Below are 24082 nucleotides of genomic sequence, written 5' to 3'. Positions count from 1 at the left end.
CTCCTTGTCATGCAGGTAAAAACAATGCCAAAGAAAAGGACAGGGGAAAAGCATGATATGAGATACTTTTGCTTTCAACCCTGATGATATGAAGTACTTTTGCTTTGGTGTGACTTGTTTGCAGAGGCATTCTCGGGGAGGAAGAAAACTGAGTATTTCGAGAGGCTTCGTTGGAAGTGCACTCTCAGAGATGAGGAAGAGTTAGGCATTTTTTGTGGGTTTGCCTTGCCATAGACGACGGAGGTCGACCTATATGGGGATTTCCCAATACCGAGTAGTGGTACTATTCTGTTACTCTTGTCAGCAATTGTTGGGTAATTAACACAGTAAGATTCACGCGTTTTCAACTTTGTCAGAAATCTTTGACAAAGTCGTCTGTGATTTCTGCAAAGTTAAGATTGCGTGTGAAAGGTGCCGACAAGCTTTAATCTAGAAAATTCGGCTTTTGAAATTCTAAGAGCGATGCCTATTTGATCTCTAGACAAGTGGCATTGTTGCCTCTTCGATTTCTGAATGGCCCTGTTGCCTCTTCGATTTCTGAACTTTTTTTTTGTGGTGTGCTGTACGTAGTTTATGCTCTTGCGGGCCAGGAGCATCATGTCGTGTTGCAGTTTCAACTCGTGCATGCAATGAGCATTTGGTGCCGTGTGCAGTTTCAGCTCGTGCATGCAATGAGCTTTGGTGCCGTTTGCAATTTTAACTCATGCAGGCAATGAGCAATTGGTGTCGCCTTTTAGGCTCGTGCGAACAAGGAGATTTGGTGTCGCCTTTTAGGCTCGTGCGAACGAGGAGCGTTGGTTGTCGCCTTTTAGGCTCGTGCGGACGAGGTACTTTGGTGTCGCCTTTTATGCTCGTGCGAATGAGGAGCTTTGGTGTTGCCTTTTAGGCTCGTGCGAACGAGGAGCTTTGGTGTCGCCTTTTATGCTCGTGCGGATCAAGAGCGTTTGGTTGTCGCCTTTTATGCTCATGCGAATGAGGAGAATTTGGTGTTGCCTTTTATGCTCGTGCGGACCAGGAGCGTTTGGTTGTCACCTTTTATGCTCTTGCGAACGAGGAACATTTGGTGTCGCCTTTTATGCTCGTGTGGACCAGGAGCTTTGGTGTCGCCTTTTATGCTCATGCGGACCAGAAGTGTTTAGTGCTGTTTACAGTTTCAACTCGTGCAGGCAATGAGCAATTGATGTCGCCTTTTTATGCTCGTGCGGACCAGGAGCGTTGGTTGTCGCCTATTAGGTAGTGCGAACGAAGAGCTTTGGTGTCGCCTTTTATGCTCGTGCAGACCAGAAGCATTGGTTGTATTTGTTAAGCGATCTTGGAGAAGCGATCCTCGCCATCTTTATAGCAAGAAGTCTGACCGAGTGATTGAAGAAGTATTTGGGGAAGAAATCGCGCATCATTATGGGGATGGACGATCTTTGTGTTGAAATTTCATCATCCTCAACATTTTTATGTAGCTTTGGAGGTTAATGAGGGCTACTTTGCCCCCTTTCCAATTGGTGCACTTGTGGATAAGACGTATGCTTCTCGTGCAGTTTCTTCGGAATGACATGAGTTCATCTTTCAACTTCGCTTGACTTGGAGCATGCCCTCAACAGTCGAGGTGAAGACTTTGAGTCGAAAGAGCTAGAAGTGACGCCTTCCTCAAGGATTTCATCTTTTCTGTCTTCTTGGATCGTGATGGGGATGACATCTTGGACCTCATCTTCAGTGCCGTCTTCTTGGGCTTGTTGGCATGAAGATTGGCCAGTGTGGATGATGGTGCGCCTTCTTACCTTCAGTGGTCCTTTTGTGTCAACCTCTATAGTTGCTTGGCACTTCATCCTTGAAGGAATCAAGCTTCGAACATCGTCTTTTTCTGCTAGACTGTCGAGTTTTTCTTTTTTTGGTGTTGTCTTCCTCTTTCTAAAAGACTTCTTGGTTTCTTCATGCCTGTCCAAAGCCGACCGTCGTAGATGAGTGTTAGGCGTGTTGTTTTGTTTCTTAGGTTTTGACAACCTTTCGAAAACATAACTTTGGGGTGTTGGCGTGTTAAGTCTCTTGAATACGGAAGTTCTGTCTCGACCATCGATGTGATCAAGTGCCGAAATTCTAGGGTTTGAATGATTCAGCCTATCAAAGACTGAAGTTTGAGGGGCGGGTTTAGGCTCTTCTTGATCTTGTTCAATGCTCACGCTGATGTGTTGAGAACTCGCATTTTTTGCTTTGCTTGAAATCTTCACGGGTGCATTTGGTGTGAAGCCAATACCAGCTTTTTTGTTGTCAACTCCATAACCATGCTTCTTCAACTTTTTTTGAGTCTCGGTGATGTCACATTCTTTGTCGTTGACGATGTTAGCAACCTTCTTTCCAAGATTTGAAGAGGAAGCAAAGTCGTACCCAGCATTTGACATGAGCTTGTAGGTGTTTGGGTCAAAACCTTCTTCGGTCCTCCTGGTTGGAAGGGAGCTTGGTTTTGCTTTCACGTCATGTTGCGCCTCTAATTGGTTGATGAGTCCGGCGATTTGCAAGTTTTTCTCCTCCGCGGTCTTTATGAGCCTTGCAATTGCTTCATTCATTTGAGCCAACTGTTTTTCAATGGAGGTAGAGCAGATGGTTGTGAGAACGGCTTGTCCTTCCTTTGATGCCATTGATTTTAGAGGTGTGCTTTGGATTTCTTGAACGGAGAAAGAGATTAGAGGTAGAGATTGTCCCACTGGGTGTGCCAAATTTGTGAACACGAAAATTCTTGCGATCTCCGTAAGATGTTAGTTTGTTGACATGTTGTTGATCCAAGGGTTGTCGAGGCTTGATCTTGGATGAACAGTTGGAAGTTTCTTCAAGGGCCTTCGGGGCTTGATCTTGAAGAACGAGGAGCGGATCTTCAAGGGCTTTTGGGCTTGATCTTGAAGAACAGTTGATGAACGGATCTTCAAAGGCTTTTGGGCTTGATCTTAAAGAATGGATGAACGAGTCTTCAAGGGTTTTTGGGCTTGATCTTGAAGAACGGGGATGAACAGATCTTCAAGGGCTTTTGGGCGTGATCTTGAAGAATAGATGTGTGGATTTGTTGATGTTGTTAATCCAAAGGGCCGTTGGGGCTTGATCTTAGGATGAACGGATGAGAGCTTCTTCAAGGGCTGTCGAGGCTTAATCTTGAATGAGCGACTTCAAGGGCCGTTGGGGCTTGATCTTGAATGAGCGGTTGGAGCTTCTTCAAGGGCCATCGGGGCTTGGTCTAGAATGAGCGGTTAGGGGCTTCTTCAAGGGCCGTGGGGGTTGATCTTGAATGAGCGGTTGCCTCAAGGATTTGGCGAAGAACGAAGAGAGCTTTCTTGATCCTTTGGGATTCTTGGGAATTTGGGAGCTTGAGAGCTTTGGAGTTTCAAAGCTTCAAGGACCAATTCTTTGGTTTTTGTATTTGTGAATTGGTGTTTTGATACCTTGATGGAGAAGCCTATTTATAGGCTTTGAGAATGAATCACCACCACAAATTTTTTTGGAAAAGTGGATGATGTAGGTGAAATGAGTGGAGGTTGTAGGTGAAGTAAGTGGATGATGTAGGTAAAGTGGGTGGAGGTTGTAGGTGAAGTAAGTGAATGATGTAGGTGAAATGAGTGGATGTTGTAATTTTAATGCATTGGTCAACATTTATTTTACCGAAATTTCGATGTCTACAATGTGTGTCTAGGTATTCATCTCAATCAGCGAGCCAATTTCTTGTTACACAATTTTATTGATCAGTCTTGTTTCTCAAGATTTTGAACTCTTTTTGTGTTTCTGTCTTTTCAAGATGGTGGCTGTCTTTCGACTTTGCAATAGTGGAGGCCATCATACTCGCTTGTTATTCAGTTCCATATTCAACCTATGCGGCAAGCTACATGTAATGCAACATACATACCTTCGTTTTTTATTCCAAATATATCTATTTGGATTTGAAATCATAAGTTCTTATAGATGTAGCTGCCTAGGTTCTCTTTTCACCATACACTTAGCTGTTAGCATGGTTCTTTTTCACTTTTATAGATCTCTTATTCTTTTTTGGTAGTTGGTAAGCTACAATTGTGAGTTAGAACTTGTCATGATGATATTTATCTATGGGAAGGAGTATGATATGTTATGTTTTCGAATTTTGTAGGGTCAGGCATGTGATGGTGACAAGTTCGTTACTGGTCTGTGGTGTGATGACAATGACGTGGATTTCTGATACCATCTTAGAATCTGGATTTGGTAATATACTTGATATAGTGGTTTCACGTTGGCATATAATATCATCATGCTATTATTCCTCATATTATGTCTGTTGCCATGTTTTAGCCTCAGTTTTTTTCCAAAATAAAGATTCAACTTTTCACAGCCACCCGTCAGTGTGGTTACCATTTGTGCATGCTGGATTTAACAAAGGTTTTACATAGATAATTTAAGAGTACATAATGGTGCTACGTGTATCCCGTGCCTTGTAGCAGACGATATATTCCAAATTTAGGAGCTTGGCGTTTTTCCTGTAGATTAGTACAGAATTACAGATATAGTGTTTTCTGTCGTTATTGTATTTTGTACCTTGTTTTTGTTTTTGTTTTTTGAGGTTTTGACTAGCTTGTGCATCATTCTTTCAGCAAGTATTTTGTGCCTTTTTTATATGAGGTTTTGACGGGCTATTGTTAAGTATCTTGGTGGCAGGCAACAGCAGCATCAAGCATGATCGACCATTATTTAGCAATATCAATGTGGGGTTTGCTATCGGGTTACCAGTCCTAATAATAGTAAGTGCAATACCAACGTTACAATATCTATAGGATTCTTATTTGTTTTACCATACACGTAAAGAATATAGCCTGGCTTTACTTTCCTCAACTTTGGTTCACCCGACGGTGTTTATTTGATTAACAAGTTCTTCTTGCATAAACTTGGTGGTATATGCTTTGGTGCTAGACTCCCACAATTAGTTCTGACTATTGGTTGAACTTTGAAAATCATATCAGGCAGTTAATGTAATGCCAAGTTTAAGTAAGGCCTTGAGCCGGTATGGTGTATAACTCCCAAATAGGCTGTGCCTTCTCGTCTCCAGGTGATGGTCCTATATAAGACATTAAAGACAGCGAATCTTTAGATGTTCTTTCTGCGCTCTTTTTCTTTCATTACACACTTGTTTAATTACGTTTCTTCTTTTCGTTTGATTTATTTAATTGATTCATCAGAAATAGGTGTGTATATATGGGTTTCGTAGTCATAAACCACTTGTCTCCCACGTCTCCTCCTCTAGCAGATGAACAATCCAAATCCAACAGGAAGCGTGTTATATGCTAAATCAATGGAAACAGACTCTTTTTCTTTCGCTTGTCAACCGATCCAACTACAAAATGGCCAGAGCTTGAAATCAATGGAAACGAGTAATGCATCTCTGAGTATCATCACCAGGCGGCCTAAAACAAGTAATCATAAACCTCATCTCGAGACATGTTGACCAACTGTTTTGAGGAGATCTCTCCCAGAAGAACTTGCCTACGCAAGTCTTTGTTCGCAGGATTCTGGAGGCAAGAAAACACAGATGAATACTTTTCATTCGATTCCGGCGACTGACCTTTGAAACCCCAGTTTTCAAACAGCACGGACTCCAGTTGAGCAGCAACTTTAGAAGGGTCACATGCATTGACAGAATCCATATATCGTGCATCAGTTTCCTTAGATACCTTGGACAAAAGGAACGAAATGAAATTCCTTTCATAAGCCCGTTCCTTTTCAATATCTGTTGTGACAGTATTTCAGAACCAGTGTTAGCAGAAATTCTTCAAATCTTAATTTGATAACATAATGATTTTGTTTTCAGAAGGATTCAAACAACAGAGAAATAAGTTGCACAGCATATTAAACTTTGACATGGCAAATAAAAAGTATATATTAGCATGTAAATTATGAACAAGCTCGCACGATAAACGAAATTCAAATTTAATTATTAATCACCTTGGGGTAAAACTTGGCGTAAAACTCCCCATACTGCAGTACCAGGAGGGTCCAACCGAGGTGAAGGGTCCAGCTGCTGCCGCTGCTTAGTCCCCAGCGGCTCCACAGTTACACGTTTCATCATACCACACTCAATTAAGCTGTTTCGAAGTTTCTCAAACCAAACTTCATAGCAATTCTCGCAAAGGTCGTCCATATGATTGGGGTACTTCGAATGCGGTTCATCCAAAGACATGTGCACCAACTGTGTTGGTGAGATCTCGCCGAGAAGAACCTGTCTGCGGAAATCTTTTCTCGCAGGAGCATGGAGGAAATAAAATAGAGTAGAATACTTTTCAGTCGATTCCAGCGACTGATCATTGAAACCCCAGTTTTCAAACAGCACGGACTCCAGTTGAGCAGCAACTTTAGAAGGGTCACATGAATTGACAGAATCCATATATTGTGCATCAGTTTCCTTAGATACCTTGGACAAAAGGAACGAAATGAAATTCCTTGTAAAAGCCCATTCCTTTTCTTCATCTGCTGTGACAGTTTCAGAACCACTGTTAGCTGAAATTCTTCAAATCTTGTAGAATATGGACACAAAGAACAAAAAAAAAAAAATTCCTATAATTTTAAAAAACAAAGTACTACTTTTCATTATTATAGTAATACTAATTAAATTAGTGTTGTTGTTGCTGTGGATGGAGTGGAGGTGTTGTGGTACCAAAAACAGAAAACGTATCTAACATTTAAATAAATAAATAAACTTTGAAATCAGGGTGTAGTCAATTACAGTTTTAAAAAAGGATTTTAAAATATTTAGAAATCATGGTGTAGTCAAAGTAGGATTTAAGAGGATTTTAAAGAATACATCCAAATCCAAGGATAGTCAATTAAGATTTTAAAGAATACATCTAAATCCAGAGTTAGTGAGAATGCAAAAGATTTGGTAGGATTTGAATGGAAGAGGGATTTTGATGGATTTGAAGGTGGATGGTATATATACCAAATGCTATCAAGAATCCTACCACCCCCCATCTGATTTCTTTTCACACCCTCAAACAGAAAAGAACCTCCCAACCCCTTCATCTTCATCTATACCTTCCTCTTCGGAACACATCCCATCGTCCTCTTCGACTTCATCGTCTTCATTCTCATCTATCATGGATTTTTTTTTCAAAATTCTACTCGTAAACAACTATTGGGTTCTGGCAAGTTCTCTCTTTTCTCAGAAGGGGGAACAGTCTTCCTCCATTTTTTGGCCTACCTGAGATCCGATGGTTCAATTATCTTTTTTAACATATAGCTGCAATTAGTTGTTTTCTCCCATGTTCTCCTCGCACGAAACCGATTTTCAATGGAAAATCGCCTCAAATCGCCAAAAATCATCTAATTTCCATTACCCCAAATCCACATACACAAGCTCAGTGAGTTCGGCGCTGGGCCGAGCTTTGTTCCCAATAGCTATACTTTCTGGTTTTGGGGTGAACTCTGTGCCGCATGTGCATAACTTGTTGATTCATATGCATTGTTGTTGTGGGGAAGTTTGAAATGAATGAAATGTGGATTCTAATGTTATGCTTGGTGGGTACCGGAAGGGCAGGAAGCCAGAGTGTGCATTGAAGTGTGCATTGAAGTTTAGGAATATGATGGCATGGGATTGAAAGGGAACGAAACTACGATGGTGAATATGCGTGCGGCTTGTGGTCGGTCTGCTAGACGGAATGAAGGAAGGTTAGACAGAAGAGACCCATAACTGAATACACATTGGAACATTGGAGTTGTTTGAGTCACACCCGCATGATTTCATTAAAAATGATCCAGACGGCACTGCGTGTGATTTTCAATTTTTTAAAAATCCTAAGAAATCTATGGAAGAACTTCCATACAAGTCCACAAAAATCATACTGAAAATCCATATAAATCTTCTAAAATCCATATAAAATTTTAAAGTCTATTAAAATCCTTTGAAATCTATCATTAAGAAGGGTGTATTCAATTGAGAATTTGAGAGATTTTAATGGATTTATAAATCCATGGATTTTTATGGAGTTTAATTGATTTGTAGAGATTCCATGTAAAATTTTGATTCAATTCCTTCGAAATCTCTTGGGGAATGTAAGATTTGTGGATGCTCAAAATACCCTACGAAATCTCTCCAATTCCCTCTAATTCCTCAACTTTCTCAAATTCTTTAAAATCAAATTATAATTGAATACACCTAGAATGTTATAAACTTCTTTAAAATTCTAATTGAATGCATCCGGATTTCTAAGGATTTTCATAAACTATCTTAAAATCTTGATTGAATACACATTGAATTTCAGAGAATCATTTAAATTCCTGATTGAATACCCCTAAATTCATTAAAAGAATTAAAATCCCTCAAAATCTTAATTGAATACAACCCCTAAAAAAAATCCATTGAGAGAGAGAGAGAGAGAGAGAGAGAGAGATTGGGGCCGAATCAATCACCTTGGGGTAAAACTCGCAACGCTCCTGGAGTAACTGACCTAGGTTGACGGTCTTCCTCCTCCAGCGGCTTCTGCTGCCTCTTCCTCTTGCCACAAAGCGAGCTCTGCTTCTCCGCATAACACCCAACGGCGCCGATTCCAGGTACTTCAGCCTCCATGTGCATGGCCATCTCTCTCTGAGATTGAGATTGCAGATTGATAGATCGATTTATCACGCTCGATTTTGGGACTCTTAGGTTTTGGGATTTTAATTGATAATCGATTGATGGAGGAAATACGGGTCTCGGGTTCCCTTCTATTTATAGGTTAGTATTGGTCTTTTTTTTCACCATCCACTTCGGGTCTTTTTTTTTTTTTTTTCATTTTTGAGGGACATTTCGGGTCCTTTAATGGTTAATATTGGGCTTTGTTTGATATTTAAGTATTGACGGTAAGTTCATATAACTACCCAACTTTTAGAGGTAATCCTAAATTTATCTCAATTTTTAAAACGTTCTAAATAACTACCTAATTTTTCAAAAATTGAACTTCCGACATGTCACCAGCGTTAAGTGATGACCTTGACAATTATTGAAGCGAGATTTCACTCTCACGTTATTTATAAAGCTCTAAATCTCCAAACGGATCCCTTCTACATTATAGACATCGTCAATTAAAGGTGGTGACATCATCACCTAATGTCGGTGACCTAGAGAGCGTTTATTTTTCAAAATGTTAGGATGTTCTTTGGAATGTCTTAAAAGGTTGTGACTAATTCGGAATCACCTCTAAAGGTTGGGTAGTTATCCGTACTTAACCCTTAAGGGCCCGTTTGTTTGACCTTCTTAAGTTTCACTGGACTAGACTCACTTACTAGTCCAGTGTTTGGTGAAAGCGGGACAACGTTTAATGGTACTAAGTCGGACTCGTGCCGACTAAGTCCTTCACTGCGTGGTCTTAGCGAGGCCCCTCAAAACGTTTGGGATTGCTAATCCCGTCTCCGAACTTGCGTTGTGTGCAACAGTGTTGTCTACAAGCATGCCTCTCTGCAACTCCATTTGCCTCCATGCCCAGATCTTAAACCCAGATTTGAAACCCAGCCCACCCATGCCCATATCCGAAACAAAAAAGCAAAACGAAAACAACAATCTCAGTAAAAATTCTTCCCTCTTCCCAGAAAATTCGAAGGAGTGAGAAACAGAGGCAGCAAAGTCCATGGCGATGGGTACCGAGAGGACGAAGCCTCTGCATAATTTCCGCTTTCCGTGGGATGTGAAGTGGGTGATGTTGCTTGCCAGGGAGAGATGAAGTGCAGAGGCAAGAGGCAAAGAAGATGAAGTGAAGAGGTAGATGATTTGCAATAAAAAACGAAGTGACAAAATGGGAGAAAAGGGGAATGGGGAGGGAGAGGCGGAGAAAACAATGAATGAAGACATAGGGGAGGATTCTAGAAAAACAGGGAAAAAGAAAGTAATAATAAAATATTAATTGATATATTAAATTAAAAATAAAATATTAATAAATATAGATTAAATAATATAATATTATAGTCCTGCTTCTTAGTCTGACACTGCACCAAACGCTTCACTAAGTCAGTCCAGCTTAGTCTAGTCTAAGCCAATCCAGCTTAGTCCCTGAAGCTAGTCCAGTCCGAGACAGTCCGGTGCAACAAACGCACCCTAAGTATTTTAAGACATTTATGTTTGCACCCGACTTTTGTCTCTAGACATTCTTCAAGTTTTATTCAAAGTAAAATGATACTTGTACCCATATGTAAAATTATTGTAAAGCGCTAATTAGACTCTTTGATAAAATCTTAATTTCTTATAAACCCAAATTGGACACCCACTAGGGTTTTAATACAAAGAAACGTATTCATCATTCTCACACCTTCACTTTCCCCTTTTTCTATCTCTCCAATGTTGATGAAAAAAACACTGTTGAAGTAGAAACTGACATCAACAATGATTTAAATTGCTTGATAATTCGATAAATTTAGGGTTTAAAGTGATGAAATATTAAAATAAAATGTGGGTGTACAAAGTAAAACAATTTGATTAATTAAAAGGGCAACTTTAGAAAGAGAAATTTTATATAGACCCCTTTATTCTCTTTCTATACCTAACTTATCATTTTTTATCTTAAAATTCCAAATATGCTCCATATTTCTTTTTCTACACCCAACAAGAACAAAAAAATAAAAATAAAACTTCAAGAAATAGGCAACTTCAAGAAATATTCCTTTGTTCTTCTTTGTCGTTCGTTCTTCACCGTCGTCTCTCAATTTCTGTAGAGTCTCCCATCTTCCTTTTTTTTTTCTTTTCTCCCCCATTTCTACTGCGACTGATGCCTATTTATAGGCATCATAGGAAGCCTCGGGAGCTTTTACGTGGGGGAGATAGAGGCCACATCTTTCGTTACCCTCTCCCACTAACCGTGTAACCTCCCACGTCTTGCAGGAAACCTTCCACATTTTGCAGAAGATGGGGAGTTTTGCTCCACGTTTTCTTCTCTTGTTGACTTGGATTTCCAAGTTTAAACAGACTTCACGTGAGCAGCATCCCTATTTTCCTTTGAGAAGTTTATTTGCTGCAAACTTCTCTTACTCTATTTTTTATTTTATTTTATTTAGGGGTTTATCTTATGCTAGGTATCCAATAGAGAAGGGATTTCGAATTCCCTGATTTTGGTGGCTTCAGATATCCCCCTTCCAAGCCCTCTTTTTTTTGAATTTCTTTTGATCACTTTGGTTTTGATGTGCAGCTTTATTCATCTTGATGTATATTTTTTTGTTTCAACACATACAACCAAATTTACGGAAAAACTAGTGATCAGTCCTTTCCCGAACTGGTACCGTGGATTCTTTTTTTAAACATGACCAATCAAATTTGTCCAAGATGAAAGACGGAAGGTATACTTTTCAGCAGATAGCTGTACCATTATTCAAGCATGGCTGTTGCTTTTAAGTCTTGCTCAAGTACAGCTGCTATGCTGCACTTTTAAGCAAATATAGTTTTTGATGGACTTGGCCTCTTCTTAAATCAGTATGCATGACAATTATTTTTTGTTTTTTTAATTTTTTAATTTTTTTCAAATGCATCAGACTCCTTTTTTTTTTTGTTCAATAGACCCAGTTTGATTTGTTGACCCGGACCCGGTCTAACCGTTGACTTTGACTCGTCAACGTTAACTGTTCGTTAACTTTTCGGGTTTTCGTCCAGGATCCCTTCTAGGCTAATTTCGACATCCTGGACCCGTTTTTGAAGTCTGTTTTCCCAAATTCAATCGTTTGAATATAGTTTTATTAATTTGACCCTTTATGTGCTTAGGTGCAATTATTGTGGCGTTTCCGTCTTCGCTAGTTTGCGTGGCTCTTCAGCGGCAAAGCATCCGTCAGTGGACCCCTTGTAACATCCCGTCCCGAATTTTTACGAAACAAAAGGGGTATTTTCGTATTTTCACTTTAGTTGGGTTTTCTTTGTTTTAAACTTGGCTTTATACCTTAAATGGTGTGCCCAAGGTGGGGCCCACCCTTTTTTTTGTCCCCCTTACCCTTGCCCAATCCGGATCCCCCCCTCACCTTTTGGGATTTTCTTATCCCTTTTATTATTTTATAACTCTCTCTCTCTTTTCTCTCATTCTTTCTAACCTCTTTCTCAGCTTTCTCTATCTCAGCCCCAAGGGCACCATGAACACACCTGCACACACACACCAACACACTCTCATTTCCCTCATCATCAAACACCACAACAACAAAACATCATCACCATCACCCTTGTGTTCTAAAAAACGAAGAAAGAACACCCCAAACCCATATCTTCTATTCGGTCGGTACTGTTCATCATATTTCCCTATGGGTTTCGTGATTTTCCAACATTGGTAAGCTTCTATAAACCCTTTGGATGTGTTTTAGGGTTAGATTGAAGCTCATTTTAAGTTTTGTGTAAGTTTGAATCGCAGAAAACGAACTTAGATCATAGACCCAGATTACGGTGATAAGCCGTGGTCGTTTGGCCATCTTTCAGGTCATTTTCTGGCCAACTCCAGGCACCACTCGGTCCCTATTTGGTATTAATCTCTTCTCCACATTTCTAAATACATTTTGGCTTTTGAATCACTTAATTTAGTTAAGAAACGAAGAAGTTACGAAGCCTTGAAAATTGTCCAAACATTCAGCCAAAACCCGGATTTTCCGACGAGCACCGCCCCCTTTCGAGGCGTTTTCCGGCCGGTTTTCAGGGTATCAATCTCTTCGTCTCGTCGAGTACTACAATTTTCATTTTTGTTTCAGTTGATTTCGTTGAGTAACGACGAAGTTATGGGCGTTCAAAGTGGTGCCCAGAAACCTGCCAAAAGCTTGGCTTGAAAACGGATCAACCTAACCCGTTTGCCTTGAAACCCAAACCCATTGGGCTGAGACCTAGCCCAATTACCCCACACCCAAATCCTTTTAAGTCTAGGCCTTGGGCCGGATTATCCAAGCCCAACCCAATCATTTCTATTTATTTAGTTTTGTTTTAAAATCCAAAGGCCTTTGGGCTGGGCTTTCAAGCCCAAAACCCTTTAAACCCTTTGATCCAAAACCCCTTTAAACCCTAACCCATCAACCTAACCTTTAACCCTAGCCCAAGTCCTTACTAAACCTTAAACCCTAACCGGTCCAAACCCTTTATGGGGAATATTCCTTTAGGGAACATTCCGTTAAGGAATATTCTAGGAATATTCTATTGACTTTATGAAATTTAACCAGAACCCTTCTTAGGGTAATTCGACGTCTTGAATCCGTTTCCGACGTCCGTTTTCCCAAATTCAATTGTTTTAATAGAGTTTTATTAATTGGACCCTTTATGTGCTTAGGGGCGATTATTTGTGACGATTCCGTGTTCGCTAGTTTGCGTGGCTCTTCGGCGGCTAAGTATTTGTGAGTGGACCCCTTCTAAAAATGCATGTTTTAATAGTAGAAATGCATACATGAAAAGCATGATTTAATGATAACGTTTTACGAAACGTTTTATGAGATAACATGCTTACTGATGCTAGTTTGAATTATTACTATTTTTCCTATAATCCGTGTTCTTATAGAAGATTTGATGGATAACGATATGATATTTAGAACACGTTTAGAACACCTCTTTATGGTATAAATGATGAATGACTTTATACTATGAAGTTGTTTTTCAATATATATATGTTCATTGGTTTTGTACTTACCTAATGGTCCTTATTCCGCTACGGGACGTAAGGATGGATTGCGGTCCGTCCCGGGCGACGGTTTGGTGTTGGCATAGGGCTTGGAGTGTGTTTCCTTTGGCTATTTAGCACAGGGACTGGGAGCCGGCATGGGGCCTGGAAAGTTATATTAGACATTCATTAGTGATTATTAGGGGTGAAATTTTTTCCCGAAAATCCCGAAACGTCCCGAACCCGTCCTAAAATTTGATCGAAAAATTCCCAAACCGAATTTCCCGAAAAATTCGGTACCCGAAACTGAACTCGTCCCGAAAGTTTCGGTTTGGGATTCGGCCACAGCTTTGAAAGTGTTCGGTAATCCTGAACCGAACCGAATATTATATATATATTTATATATTTATTTATTTTTCATTTTTAATTAGAAATTACTTGAACCGTTGGATTTGTTAAGATCTATCTAATCCTACCGTCCATTGAGTTAGGTAATTTGTTAGGTTAGGTCTCTCAGACTCTCTCTCAGTCGCTCTCGGTCACTCTCTCAGTCTGTCTCTCTCTCAGTCTCACCTCACTCACACACATTCTCACTCACTCACAGTCCCGCCGCTCCACTCCTCCGTCGAATCCACGCCGCTCCTCATCCTCCAGTGACTCACGCCGCTCCTCCATCGACTCAGGCAGACGCAGGAAGGAAAACTCGAATCCGACACCAATCAAGTCCCAAAATCCAGGTTAGGGTTTCTGATTTTCACTGGGGTTTTGTTCTTTAGTGTTTAGGGTCAAATTTCATGTTGATTAACTTGATTTCTGAGTGAGTATTTTGTCGAATGTGTGAGGGTTTGAGGACTGTGGGTTTCAAATTAGGGTGGGTAAGTGCAGGACCTGCATGCAGGATAAGGTTCTATGTGTTTCGAATTAGGGTTTGAGGACTGTGGGTTTCGAATTAGGGTGGGTCCAAATGATACGGTATTGAGTGTGTTTATCCCAATTCTATGTTGTTGTTCTGTTTGTGACTCTGTTTAAATATCTACCACTTTTAGAGTATTTGATTTCTTTGATTATGGCAACCCTTTGCTGTTCGCATGTTGAAATATGGCCTCAAATTTTGTGGGTTAGCGAATTTGTGCATTTATTTTTTCGCATTTGAAATGTAGTTTATGCGATTGAAGATTGAAGCATTAGATTGAGATTGAAATGTAGTTTTATTGCAATACAAGTTACTTTGTTCAAAACATGTTTAGAGAAGCCGGGTTTTGTAAGTATGAAACTGTTCAATTTTTGGGTTTTTGTAGAGAAACTGTTGTCATTCTTGAGTAATTTGCAGAGAAACTGTTCTGATTGTTGAGTTTTTGTATTCATTAGTTTCAAACTCGCTTAAAGCATTTGATTGTTTATTCCATTTTGCCATGCCAAACAAAATATCTGAGGCGGTGAATAACATTTTAACTTTACTTCTTTTAGTTTTTATTCTCATTTTGAGTTCTAGATGTTAGAAGGTGTGAATGGCTTCCACATAATTGTGCGAATTGTTTGGCTGTCTAAATAATTAAATTGATGATGTTCTCTTACTGATTATGTAGGTATTATTTTCACAACAACGATTACCTTGAGATTTGCCATTGCTACAAGGCGATATACGATATTCCTTCTGTTAACGAGAATCCAGCTCAGTGGATATCGGTAAAGCTCTCTCACACACACAACACACACATATTTTAGGAATATAATTGAGCTTCTCTGATACTTTTGTTCTATGTCATACAATGGACCACTCTTTGGAATGCATACAAGGATGAGTTTGAGTGTGATACTTAATTTTGGCAATTTGTTTTTGTATTCAGGTCAGATTTTCAAGGATTGTTTACCTCTTCCCAAAGTTTGGTTTGTAACTTAATCTAAATTCATTCGGAAGTTTGGTTTGTAAAACTAACTTATTTCATTTTGGTTGCATGCACTTTTAATTAACTAGTTTGGTATACAATTGTGAACTTAAGCTTAACTTGTTAGTTGTTGCTTCCTTGGTATGAAAATGTGAAATTGAAATTGTGAAACTGAAAAATGTGGGCTGTGCGGGCAGGGCAGTGGGCTGCTAGCCTGCAATTGTTGACCCTTTTTTTTTTTTTTTTTTTGAAAAATGGGTGGGCTTACTTGTTAAAGAACTTAAAATTGTAAAAAGTTTTAAAAGCCCAACATTTTGGGCTTCAAGGCCCAATCCCGAAGTGTCGAAAATTCAAAAACACTTTCGGGAATCCCGAATTTCGGGAAATGAATAATTTTGGGATATAAAATCCCATCCCGAAATGTTTTGGTTTGGGATTCGGGTTAGGTGTTTCGGTTCAGGATCCCGACCCGAACCAGCCCTAGATGCTGCACCAAACACTTCACTCAATCAGTCCAGCCTAGTCTAGTCTAAGTTATCTAACTTAATCCCTAAAACTAGTTCAGTCCGAGATAGTCCGGTGCAACAAATGCTTGCATCTCTCACTTTCTTATCTCTCAGACCACTTCTCTCTCTTCCATCTCAATGCGAGGGGTTGAGGGAAGCCGGTTCTCCGGCCGATTTGAGGTGGCTAATACAAACTTTTATGTTAAGTTGATTCATCGACGACTCGCCTGTTCCCATCACCGGTTCGTTTTTTTTATTTAATTTCTGTTCCCATTTTGGGAAATTCTTATACTTTTGTTGAATTGTTAAGTTGAGATAGAATTAGACTAGACTAGCTTTAGGGATTAAGTTACAAATCTTGCTTTAGGGATTAACTTAATCCCAGAAACTGCAGAAATTCTTATACTTCTGCAAAAATCTTCTATCTTTTTCTGTTCCCACAAAATAGTGCATAAAATGTTCGTTTTTATGTTAAGTTGAATTTGTTTTGGATTTGGAATTGTTCTATGTACTATTTTGCTGAGAAAATTTGGAGGAAAAATCAGCAAGATTTGTAAATTGGGTTTCGGATTTCTATTAATTGGGATAACAAAGATACGATTTTTGTGATGATTGATAGTGCTTTACAATGTTGTTTACTTCTCTGATTTGAATGCGAATTTATGTGTGACTTAAGTGCAACGACTTCCTGTAATCTGAGATGTGGACTGACTGTTGCAGGTTTCTACGCTCCGTGCTCGCATGCTTAAGTGTCAAATCATTCAACTCTTTTAGCTGAGTATCTCCATGCACTCATGTTACCTTGATTTATCGTCTTTGATTTGTCCAATTTGATGTGCACTTAGAGAACATAAACGTTGTAAGGAGAAAAGGGTAATAATATGGACTATTTAACTCCTAAGTCCAGTTTGAAGTTTGAGTGTTTACATTAATTAGCATATTCGGAAATACTGTGAAAACCCCAAAAGGTACCAAGGCAAGATGAGACTATTCTAACACTCCCCCTTAGTGCCAGAATTGGAGACTTGACTCTCCCCCTTCACGTTGGGTAGGAGTCTAAGAGATACTAACCCCGAGCGATCCATGAGGCACACCTTATCTAATACCATGTAAAATTTGCGGGTCAAACTTATCCTTAAAACCGGCATACTAGGAAAGAATGCCCATGGTTTAATATACCATCCATCTTAGGCAGTGTGGAACCTACAATCACAGACAATAACAACTTAAATCCACTAGGCATGCTTACAGATGAGGTAAAACTCAGTGATTATTGGTTTCTGATGCGAGAGATAATCTCATCATATAAGAAACTACTCAAGAGGAGGGGGGGGGGGGGGGGGGAGGGGGGGAAAGATGATATGGATAACCCTAGCTAAGTTAGTAGAGAGACTAATTAAGATCCTAACTCCTAAGTAAGCTGGAATTGACTGAAGGTGACTTCAGTAATTTCCAAAAGGCAATTCGAATTAATAATGGGATTTCCTTTGGGTAACACTCCAACCACTCCACGATTCTTCTGTTGCATGTTATGCATCATCTTTGGATAACAAATTTTGAATTCTGTGCTAACTACTTCATGCAGTTAAAGGAGTATCCAGTGGAGGCACGTAAATTGCGTCTTTCTTTGTTGAACAACCTCTCAAACAATTCATTGTCTGGATTGCCCCCTGAATTGGGTAAGGTTAACAATTCATACCATTTAATCCCGTATGACTTGTGATGCTGTAAAAAAAGTCTCTTTGTAATTTCAATTTGGAAGTTATGAAGGGATCAGAATTCTACTTTTGTTGATGCAATTTACAGTTGGTTAAAAGAATTGATATTTTTGATAATCATATAAGAAAGAAAGTGGTACTTCTCATACCTTCGCCAAACATATTAGACTATGCCAAAAATTGGGACCTAATTCTTTTTGGTTTAGAGATCTTAGAATACTAAAGTGGCACAAGTTAGTAGTGCACTAGTCTTAACTATATTTGCACGTCTGGCAGAGTGGGGGTGGGCGGATGGGATAATGAAATGATGAAGTTTAGTTACATATAACTCAGGAAAAGCTCTAATGCTAGTGGGATGGTGGAGGGTGGGCAAATAGAATGATGAGTAAACCTTGGATGTTTATGTATATTATACTCAGAAAAGCTCTACTACCTACCTTCTGTTATCTTTAAATCCAATTTTGCAAATTCTTATGGTTAACTGATGAAAATTATTCATTGTTTAGGACAGATGACTACACTGCGGCAACTTTTGCTTACCGGAAATCCAATACGAACTCTTCGTAGGTGAGGCATCTTCTTGGCCCTTATCATTTTGTGCTTCTTTTAAGTAAGTGTTATCCAACAGATTTTTTCCTCTCCCAGCACATTGGTTTCTGGATCAACTCCTGCTCTGCTGAAGTATCTTCGAAGTAGACTTTCTGAGAATGAAGGTATGTTCATTTGACAACACATGCATGACCATTTTCCTTTTTTTTGCCTCTCAAACCTGCTAATTTTACAAATTTTTTTTCTTTCTAAAAGGGATTATAGACTAGTTTTACTGGTTGAGTGTTTGAAACTTGGAAAGAATTAAACATCCTAATTCTAATTTGACAACTAATAATAAGCATTCAATTCTGGAAGTATATCACAGAGAAATCTACAACATTGTAAGAGTTCCAAAAATTCGCCACCATGATTTACAGTATTCAACCAACTTTTGTCTTCAAGTAAATTTAATTCAAGATTTGTGATATAGATGCTGAAGGTACAAGTACAAGAAAAGAGGACGTGATTGCCATGGCAGCTTGACTATCTATCGCTTCAAAGGTGCTGTTTTTTATTTTTTCTAAGATAACCTATTTTATGAATGATCATTTTATAGCTTGATTTGCTGTCCATGCCCACCCTTTTTCCCTTCTTTTATATTTGTATTGGTTGTTCTAGATGTCTGGTATAGAGCTCAGATTCAGCCTTCTTTGTAATCCTTCTTTCTGATGCTGGACTGTTGCACTTCAAAATGGTTTTACTTTCAGGAACTTTCGATGGAAGGGGTGGGTTTGAGTGCTGTCCCATCAGAGGTATGGGAGTCGACTGAGCTCATAAAGGTTGATCTTTCTAGGAATTCCATCCAAGAACTCCCAGTTGAACTTTCATCATGTATCAACCTTCAGGTAAAGTATCTTTATACTTATCATGTCTTTATACTTATCGCTTGCCTGCTTGTGAGGGAATGAATGATGAAGTTCATAAAGTTAAGTGCATGTATACTAGTAATTTTTTCCCTGACTTAGTGATACTACTGGTCGTACTCAGTGCACAAGGCTCCCGCTTTACGCAGGGTCTGGAAGAGGTGAATGTCGGCTAGTCTTACCCCCATTTATGGAGAGGCTGCTCCCAAGTCTCGAACCCGAGACCTACCGCTCATGGGCGAAGGCACTTGCCATCGCACCAAGTGCGACCTCTGACTTAGTGATACTACTGGTTACAATTATTTTGTGGCTTGACTTCCGAAGCTTTATGCATTGTCTAGGTGTAAGGCTAAATGGTGGAAAAGGTTCAGAGATAGTTTAGGAAGATGCAAATGGTTTAAATTGAAATCGTGAAGAAAACTAGGGTTTGGGCCGCTGTTCCGGGGATGTAAAAAATATCTTGAGAGTAATAGATAGGCTGTTTAGGGAACTCTAAATTAGGATAAGAGGGATAGGGTTTGGTTGCAAAAGTTTTAGAGTATACAAAAAATTATAGTGAGCAACTGATAAATCTTCGTATTAGTTGAACTCCAGTTGCTTGATGTATACAAATGTGGTTATGCAGGCCTCCATAATTTGATATTTGTTTCTCTTTTCCAAGTACTTTATCTTTGTAATGAATAGTAATTGATCATACGACTTGCTTTTTTTTTTTTAAATCTGCATTGTAAGTCATCCTTACATTTGTCCAAATGTGCAGACATTAATTTTATCCAGGAACAAGATTACACACTGGCCAGGTGCAATTTTACAGTCGCTTCCTAATCTTTTGTGTATGAAGTTGGACAATAATCCCCTAAGACAGGTAAATACATGTAGCTGGTCCAATCGTCATTTTCTTGTCTTGTCAATATATTTTCATGAGTTATTAGAGTTTTAGTAAACAAATAAGGGATGTGGTTCATGACAAATACAATTCTCGCAACAAACCTTTTAATACCATGATGTATATTATGACCAATGTATTCCAAAAATCTTAATCTGTCAAGTAATGGGTCAAACATTGTATATCAAACGAAAAGATGTGAGGACCCTCCTTATTTCTTGACTTGTAGATTCCACCAGGTGGATTTCAAGCAGCCCCTATGCTTCAGATTCTAGATCTAAGTGGTAACGTGGCTTCATTGCCAGAGCATCCCGCATTTTCTAGCTTACCGCATTTGCAGGAGCTTTACCTGAGGTTAGTGAACTTATGACACACACTCACACACTCACACGTAGAGATAATATATGAATGTGTTGCGTGCTTGTAGATATTGAAGTTCCTAATAACAACACTGCTGTTTGCATACATCTATTTTCGTTGTTTCTGTTTTAGGCTAAGCTACATCTTTTTTCACTTGATAGACAAATGCAGCTAAGAGAAGTTCCATCGGAAGTCTTGAGTTTGCAGCAACTGCGGATCCTTGACTTGAGCCAAAATTCCCTCCAATTGGTTCCAGTGGTAATATATTACTTGCCTAAGAAACAAATATACAAGTAATATCTCTAAATTTAAAAGTGTGTAAGCAGACTGCTGTAGAGGTTTTATGATATTAGTGGTAGATACTTTATGAGTTTAAAGCGGGGTCCTAATTTCATGAGGTGATAGGAGGGAGGGTTGGATTTATCCCTTTGCATAAAATTTCTTTAAAAGAATTTGAAAGCAAATAAAAGAGAAAAAAAGCTAATTGTTGCAACCATGCCTGCCAGTCTTGGAGGCACCCCTGAGAGGAATAGCTGTGGCTGTCATTAGGGCATTTAGTACAAATTAAGTTTTTATGCACAAATTAGTATTTATAAAATAGGAATAAAAATTTGTTAACCGAGGAAATATTATTTTATACAAAATAAAGAACAATCACTCTTTACAACGTAAATTTTAATAAGCGGAGTTATTCTTAAAATGACATCACTAAATTTAGGTCATTTTCTTGTCCCAATAGCCTTTGTTCATGTGGCACTGTGAGGAGTTGGGTAAAAGTTTAGGTCCTAGGTTCAAGTCTCACGGAATAAAATAAAAAACTGTATTTTTATTCAGCTAATGTATTTCCATATTTCACGTCGCATATAGTACATATTAAGTACAAACAGAAAAAATGGACGTCTCAAAATCCTGGGGCTTGCCTTTGGCAGTCCAAGGAAATGCTCTAAATGTCAGATTTTGGTTCTCAGTTCATAAATCATGTCCTTCAAAGAAGATTTTGGTTCTCAGTTCATGTCCTTCAAAGAACTTCTTTCCTTCTTGTGGTACGTTAATTGTGATCTGAATTCTTGATTATCCCTGTTAATATTGGCGTGCAGGAGTTCAAAAATCTTGCTTCACTCACTGAGCTGGGCCTATCTGACAATAACATATCGATGCTTTCCCCAGAGTTGGTCAGTACATGAAAAGCTTTCACAGATGTTTTGATTTCTTAGGTTGTGACAACTGACTTCTTGATTATAGAGAACAAAAGATTCCGTAGACTCGTATGATTGACCATATAAAAAGATCGGATATATAGAGCTTTACCCAACTTGCAGAGAGATTTCTCATTTCGAGCCCTGGTCGCAATGATGTAAACATCGCGCCAAAGCTTATGTTACTAGAAGTATGGTCCTGCAATGGTTGGGGTCGGTCATGATGAAAGCAACTAAAAGATAATTGATTGAATTGTTTCTTTTGTAGCTAAGATTATCTTCATTAATGGATTGCCTTACGTCTTCCCTAAGTTGTCTACTAGCTCACATAATTTATTTGATCTATTCTAATCTAAAGCATTCCTTTGATCAGGGGGTTGCTTGAGCCTAGCTTACAAGCCTTGAGACTTGATGGAAATCCATTAAGAAGGTATGCTACTTTTTCCTCATTTCCTATTAGTCACTGGAAGGTTTGCTATAATTTCGTATTTTTGTGGTGTTAAACTTAAGTAGTACAAAATTTTGCTGCGCATATAAAAGAAAAGGACTTCGAGATCAATTTTAGGTCAGTAAAGTTACTTCAGGATTGTCACTGGCTCAATGCCGAACTCGATTATCTGGGAAATACGGTTAAGGATGTATGGAAATCACCTGTGTGTCGCTGATCTATGGTGGACAAAGATGCAAGGCAACAGTCATCTATTGGCCTACGACAACTTGAGGCGTGATCCCAAACTCAAAGTATGTCTGCTTGAGTTCTTACAATGATGCACCCTGGATAGTCTCTTGCTATCAATTGCTTTATTTCATTAGGAAGTTGAAAATTCCCTCTAAGAAGCTAAAAAGACATTAACAGTAAAAATGTCAACGAGGCAATACATTCCGTCCAATTGCGTGCTAATCAGTCGGGCTTCCTACCAAAACATCAATCCATTGATAATAGAATGATACCTGTTGAATATACTTCATTTCAATGATTACCGGATTTCTAAATTCCCCGCTGTTCCTATGCATCATTGACCCTTCTCATGTTATTTTTATGTACTTGAACAGTATCCGGAGGACGGTTTTAGATAGAGGAACCAAAGTTGTTCTGCAATATCTCAAGGACAAAATTGTTGAAGACTAGCATCTTTGCATTCGCTCCCTTCTTGTCCAGATTCATTCCACTTTTACATGTGACCAAGATCTTGATCTGAAGACCGCAACACTTGTACCGCTTGGTGTATCGCAGCTTTGTATCATTTGAGTGTATGATTAGTATTCTTCACCTTCGGATCGCCGCCTAATTAAATTCCAGATCAATTGTATGTTTGTTTGTTTTTTTGATGTTGTCATTGGAGCTTGACTTGTAGGTGCATGTGAATTTTACCAATACACACATTTTAGTTTTACAGATAAATAATATTATTGACAGCAGAGTATAGATTTTTTCTGTTCTTGTAGCACTGACTTGCACGACAAGTAAACTTGATGTTAAGAGGGGATACAAAGAAATGGGTACTTTGACATTCTAAGGAATTTTCAATGCGAGGGGATTTAAAGAGGGAATTTACGTGTTAAGAGAAAGTGATTTTACTTTGAACTTTGGTGAATTTCAAGTTAATGTCATGGAAAAATAGGTGACCATCTTTTATATATTTTGAAGCGTGGTATTACTCACATACCTCTTTTTACCTTTCACTCTCTTGTTAATTTTTGTCTATTAATTTTCTTCAATTTATTCGATTTAACGATCGTAAATTGAGACGGGTGCGTGAGAGGTAAAATAAGTGTGGATAGCACCATCCTCAAAGTTGTTATTCCAGCTTTGACATTTATGAACATCGACGGAAGCTCAAGCGCTTCGGGATGCTTTGCTCTTGGCCAATCAACGTTAAATCAAGAAAATTGTGGTGGAAGGCGACTCAAAGATTGTTATTGATGCAGCTTGGGAAAATATGCGGTACCGTGGATTTGGTGAAATGGAATTAAGTCTTTAAAGAAGCAAACTTTATAGCAGATGTTATTACCGTTTTTTGAGTATAATTGTACTAATTTATATGTTTGGGATGGGTATGTTCCTGCCCAAGCAAAAAACGCTCTTTTGTATGACTCTCGAGACCTTGAGGCCTCGTTTGGCACACCGTATTAAGCATCGGATAGGGTTAATAATGCGGGAGCGGGTGTTTGGAGACTTACGTACTAAATAGTCGCCAGACTAACAAATCCGGTCCCAATTAATTAGTACGCCTCACACCCGCTAGTTAGTACGCTCAAAAAGCTCGGTATAATTTAGTCGGCCTCAAAACGCCTCGCACCCCTCTCGCATCTGCTCCGTCATCTCGTGTCTGTTGCTCTGGAGATTCAGAGCTAAATCAGCGGAACCACTCCCGCTCACACCTGATTGCATCATCTTCCTCATGGGTGTTTTCTCGTTTCATCTTCATCGTCTTCCTTTTGCTGCAATTTTCCTTTTTTTTCTTCTTTTTTTCTCTTTTTCTCTCTGTCTTGTTTCCTTTAGTTTGTGGTTTTTTCTAT

At 39.0% G+C, this 24082-nt stretch overlaps 2 protein-coding genes and 1 long non-coding RNA gene across 24 annotated transcripts; 2 read left to right on the top strand and 1 right to left on the bottom strand.

The window, feature by feature from the left end:
* Positions 1 to 5254: 5254 nt before the first annotated feature.
* LOC103448657 (uncharacterized) lies at positions 5255 to 8747 on the bottom strand. 2 transcript variants are annotated; one of them, XM_008387921.4, is made up of 3 exons: positions 8398 to 8747; positions 5938 to 6459; positions 5255 to 5722 (listed from the first exon to the last, which is right to left on the bottom strand). In XM_008387921.4, exons 1-3 carry the CDS (start codon positions 8564 to 8566, stop codon positions 5400 to 5402), a joined length of 1014 nt encoding a protein of 337 aa, XP_008386143.3. In that variant the 5' UTR covers positions 8567 to 8747; the 3' UTR covers positions 5255 to 5399. The 2 variants fall into 2 exon arrangements, with proteins under 2 accessions (XP_008386143.3, XP_008386142.3); XM_008387920.4 differs by having other exon boundaries at positions 5938 to 6462; positions 8398 to 8681.
* A 3366-nt stretch (positions 8748 to 12113) lies between these two features.
* Positions 12114 to 13309, top strand: LOC139189295 (uncharacterized). Its single transcript, XR_011573065.1, has 3 exons — positions 12114 to 12254; positions 12336 to 12443; positions 13233 to 13309. It is a non-coding gene; the product is annotated as an uncharacterized lncRNA (long non-coding RNA).
* A 772-nt stretch (positions 13310 to 14081) lies between these two features.
* Positions 14082 to 22981, top strand: LOC103448658 (plant intracellular Ras-group-related LRR protein 6-like). 21 transcript variants are annotated; one of them, XR_011573055.1, is made up of 16 exons: positions 14088 to 14293; positions 15143 to 15242; positions 15404 to 15443; positions 16669 to 16721; positions 17534 to 17627; positions 18178 to 18233; positions 18312 to 18379; positions 18688 to 18758; positions 18965 to 19102; positions 19881 to 19985; positions 20236 to 20360; positions 20528 to 20624; positions 21464 to 21539; positions 21938 to 21992; positions 22128 to 22303; positions 22616 to 22981. XR_011573055.1 is itself a non-coding variant. In XM_070807963.1 (15 exons), the coding sequence occupies exons 9-14, from the start codon at positions 18974 to 18976 to the stop codon at positions 21945 to 21947; spliced, it is 543 nt and encodes a 180-aa protein (XP_070664064.1). In that variant the 5' UTR covers positions 14088 to 14293; positions 15143 to 15242; positions 15404 to 15443; positions 16669 to 16721; positions 17534 to 17627; positions 18173 to 18233; positions 18312 to 18379; positions 18688 to 18758; positions 18965 to 18973; the 3' UTR covers positions 21948 to 21992; positions 22616 to 22981. The 21 variants fall into 21 exon arrangements, 9 of the variants coding, with proteins under 9 accessions (XP_070664060.1, XP_070664064.1, XP_070664065.1 ...); XR_011573054.1 differs by having other exon boundaries at positions 18173 to 18233; XR_011573059.1 differs by having other exon boundaries at positions 16669 to 16726.
* Positions 22982 to 24082: the final 1101 nt, after the last annotated feature.

The sequence above is a fragment of the Malus domestica genome, chromosome 11, assembly GCF_042453785.1.
Source record: "Malus domestica chromosome 11, GDT2T_hap1".
NCBI classification, from domain to species: Eukaryota; Viridiplantae; Streptophyta; class Magnoliopsida; order Rosales; family Rosaceae; genus Malus; species Malus domestica.
The sequence above is the reverse complement of the archived record's forward strand: the minus strand, read 5'-3'. Positions and strand labels throughout refer to the sequence as shown.

Coding starts and splice junctions, on each gene's coding strand:
- LOC103448658 (XM_070807957.1), top strand. CDS start 18,974: ATGGAAGGGGTGGGTTTGAGTGCTGTCCCATCAGAGGTATGGGAGTCG. Junction 20,625..21,463: donor CCCTCCAATTGGTTCCAGTG/GTAATATATTAC, acceptor ATTGGCGTGCAG/GAGTTCAAAAATCTTGCTTC. Junction 21,993..22,615: donor GATGGAAATCCATTAAGAAG/GTATGCTACTTT, acceptor GTACTTGAACAG/TATCCGGAGGACGGTTTTAG.
- LOC103448657 (XM_008387920.4), bottom strand. CDS start 8,566: ATGGCCATGCACATGGAGGCTGAAGTACCTGGAATCGGCGCCGTTGGG. Junction 6,463..8,397: donor GTTGCGAGTTTTACCCCAAG/GTGATTGATTCG, acceptor AAACTGTCACAG/CAGATGAAGAAAAGGAATGG. Junction 5,723..5,937: donor ACGCCAAGTTTTACCCCAAG/GTGATTAATAAT, acceptor CTGTCACAACAG/ATATTGAAAAGGAACGGGCT.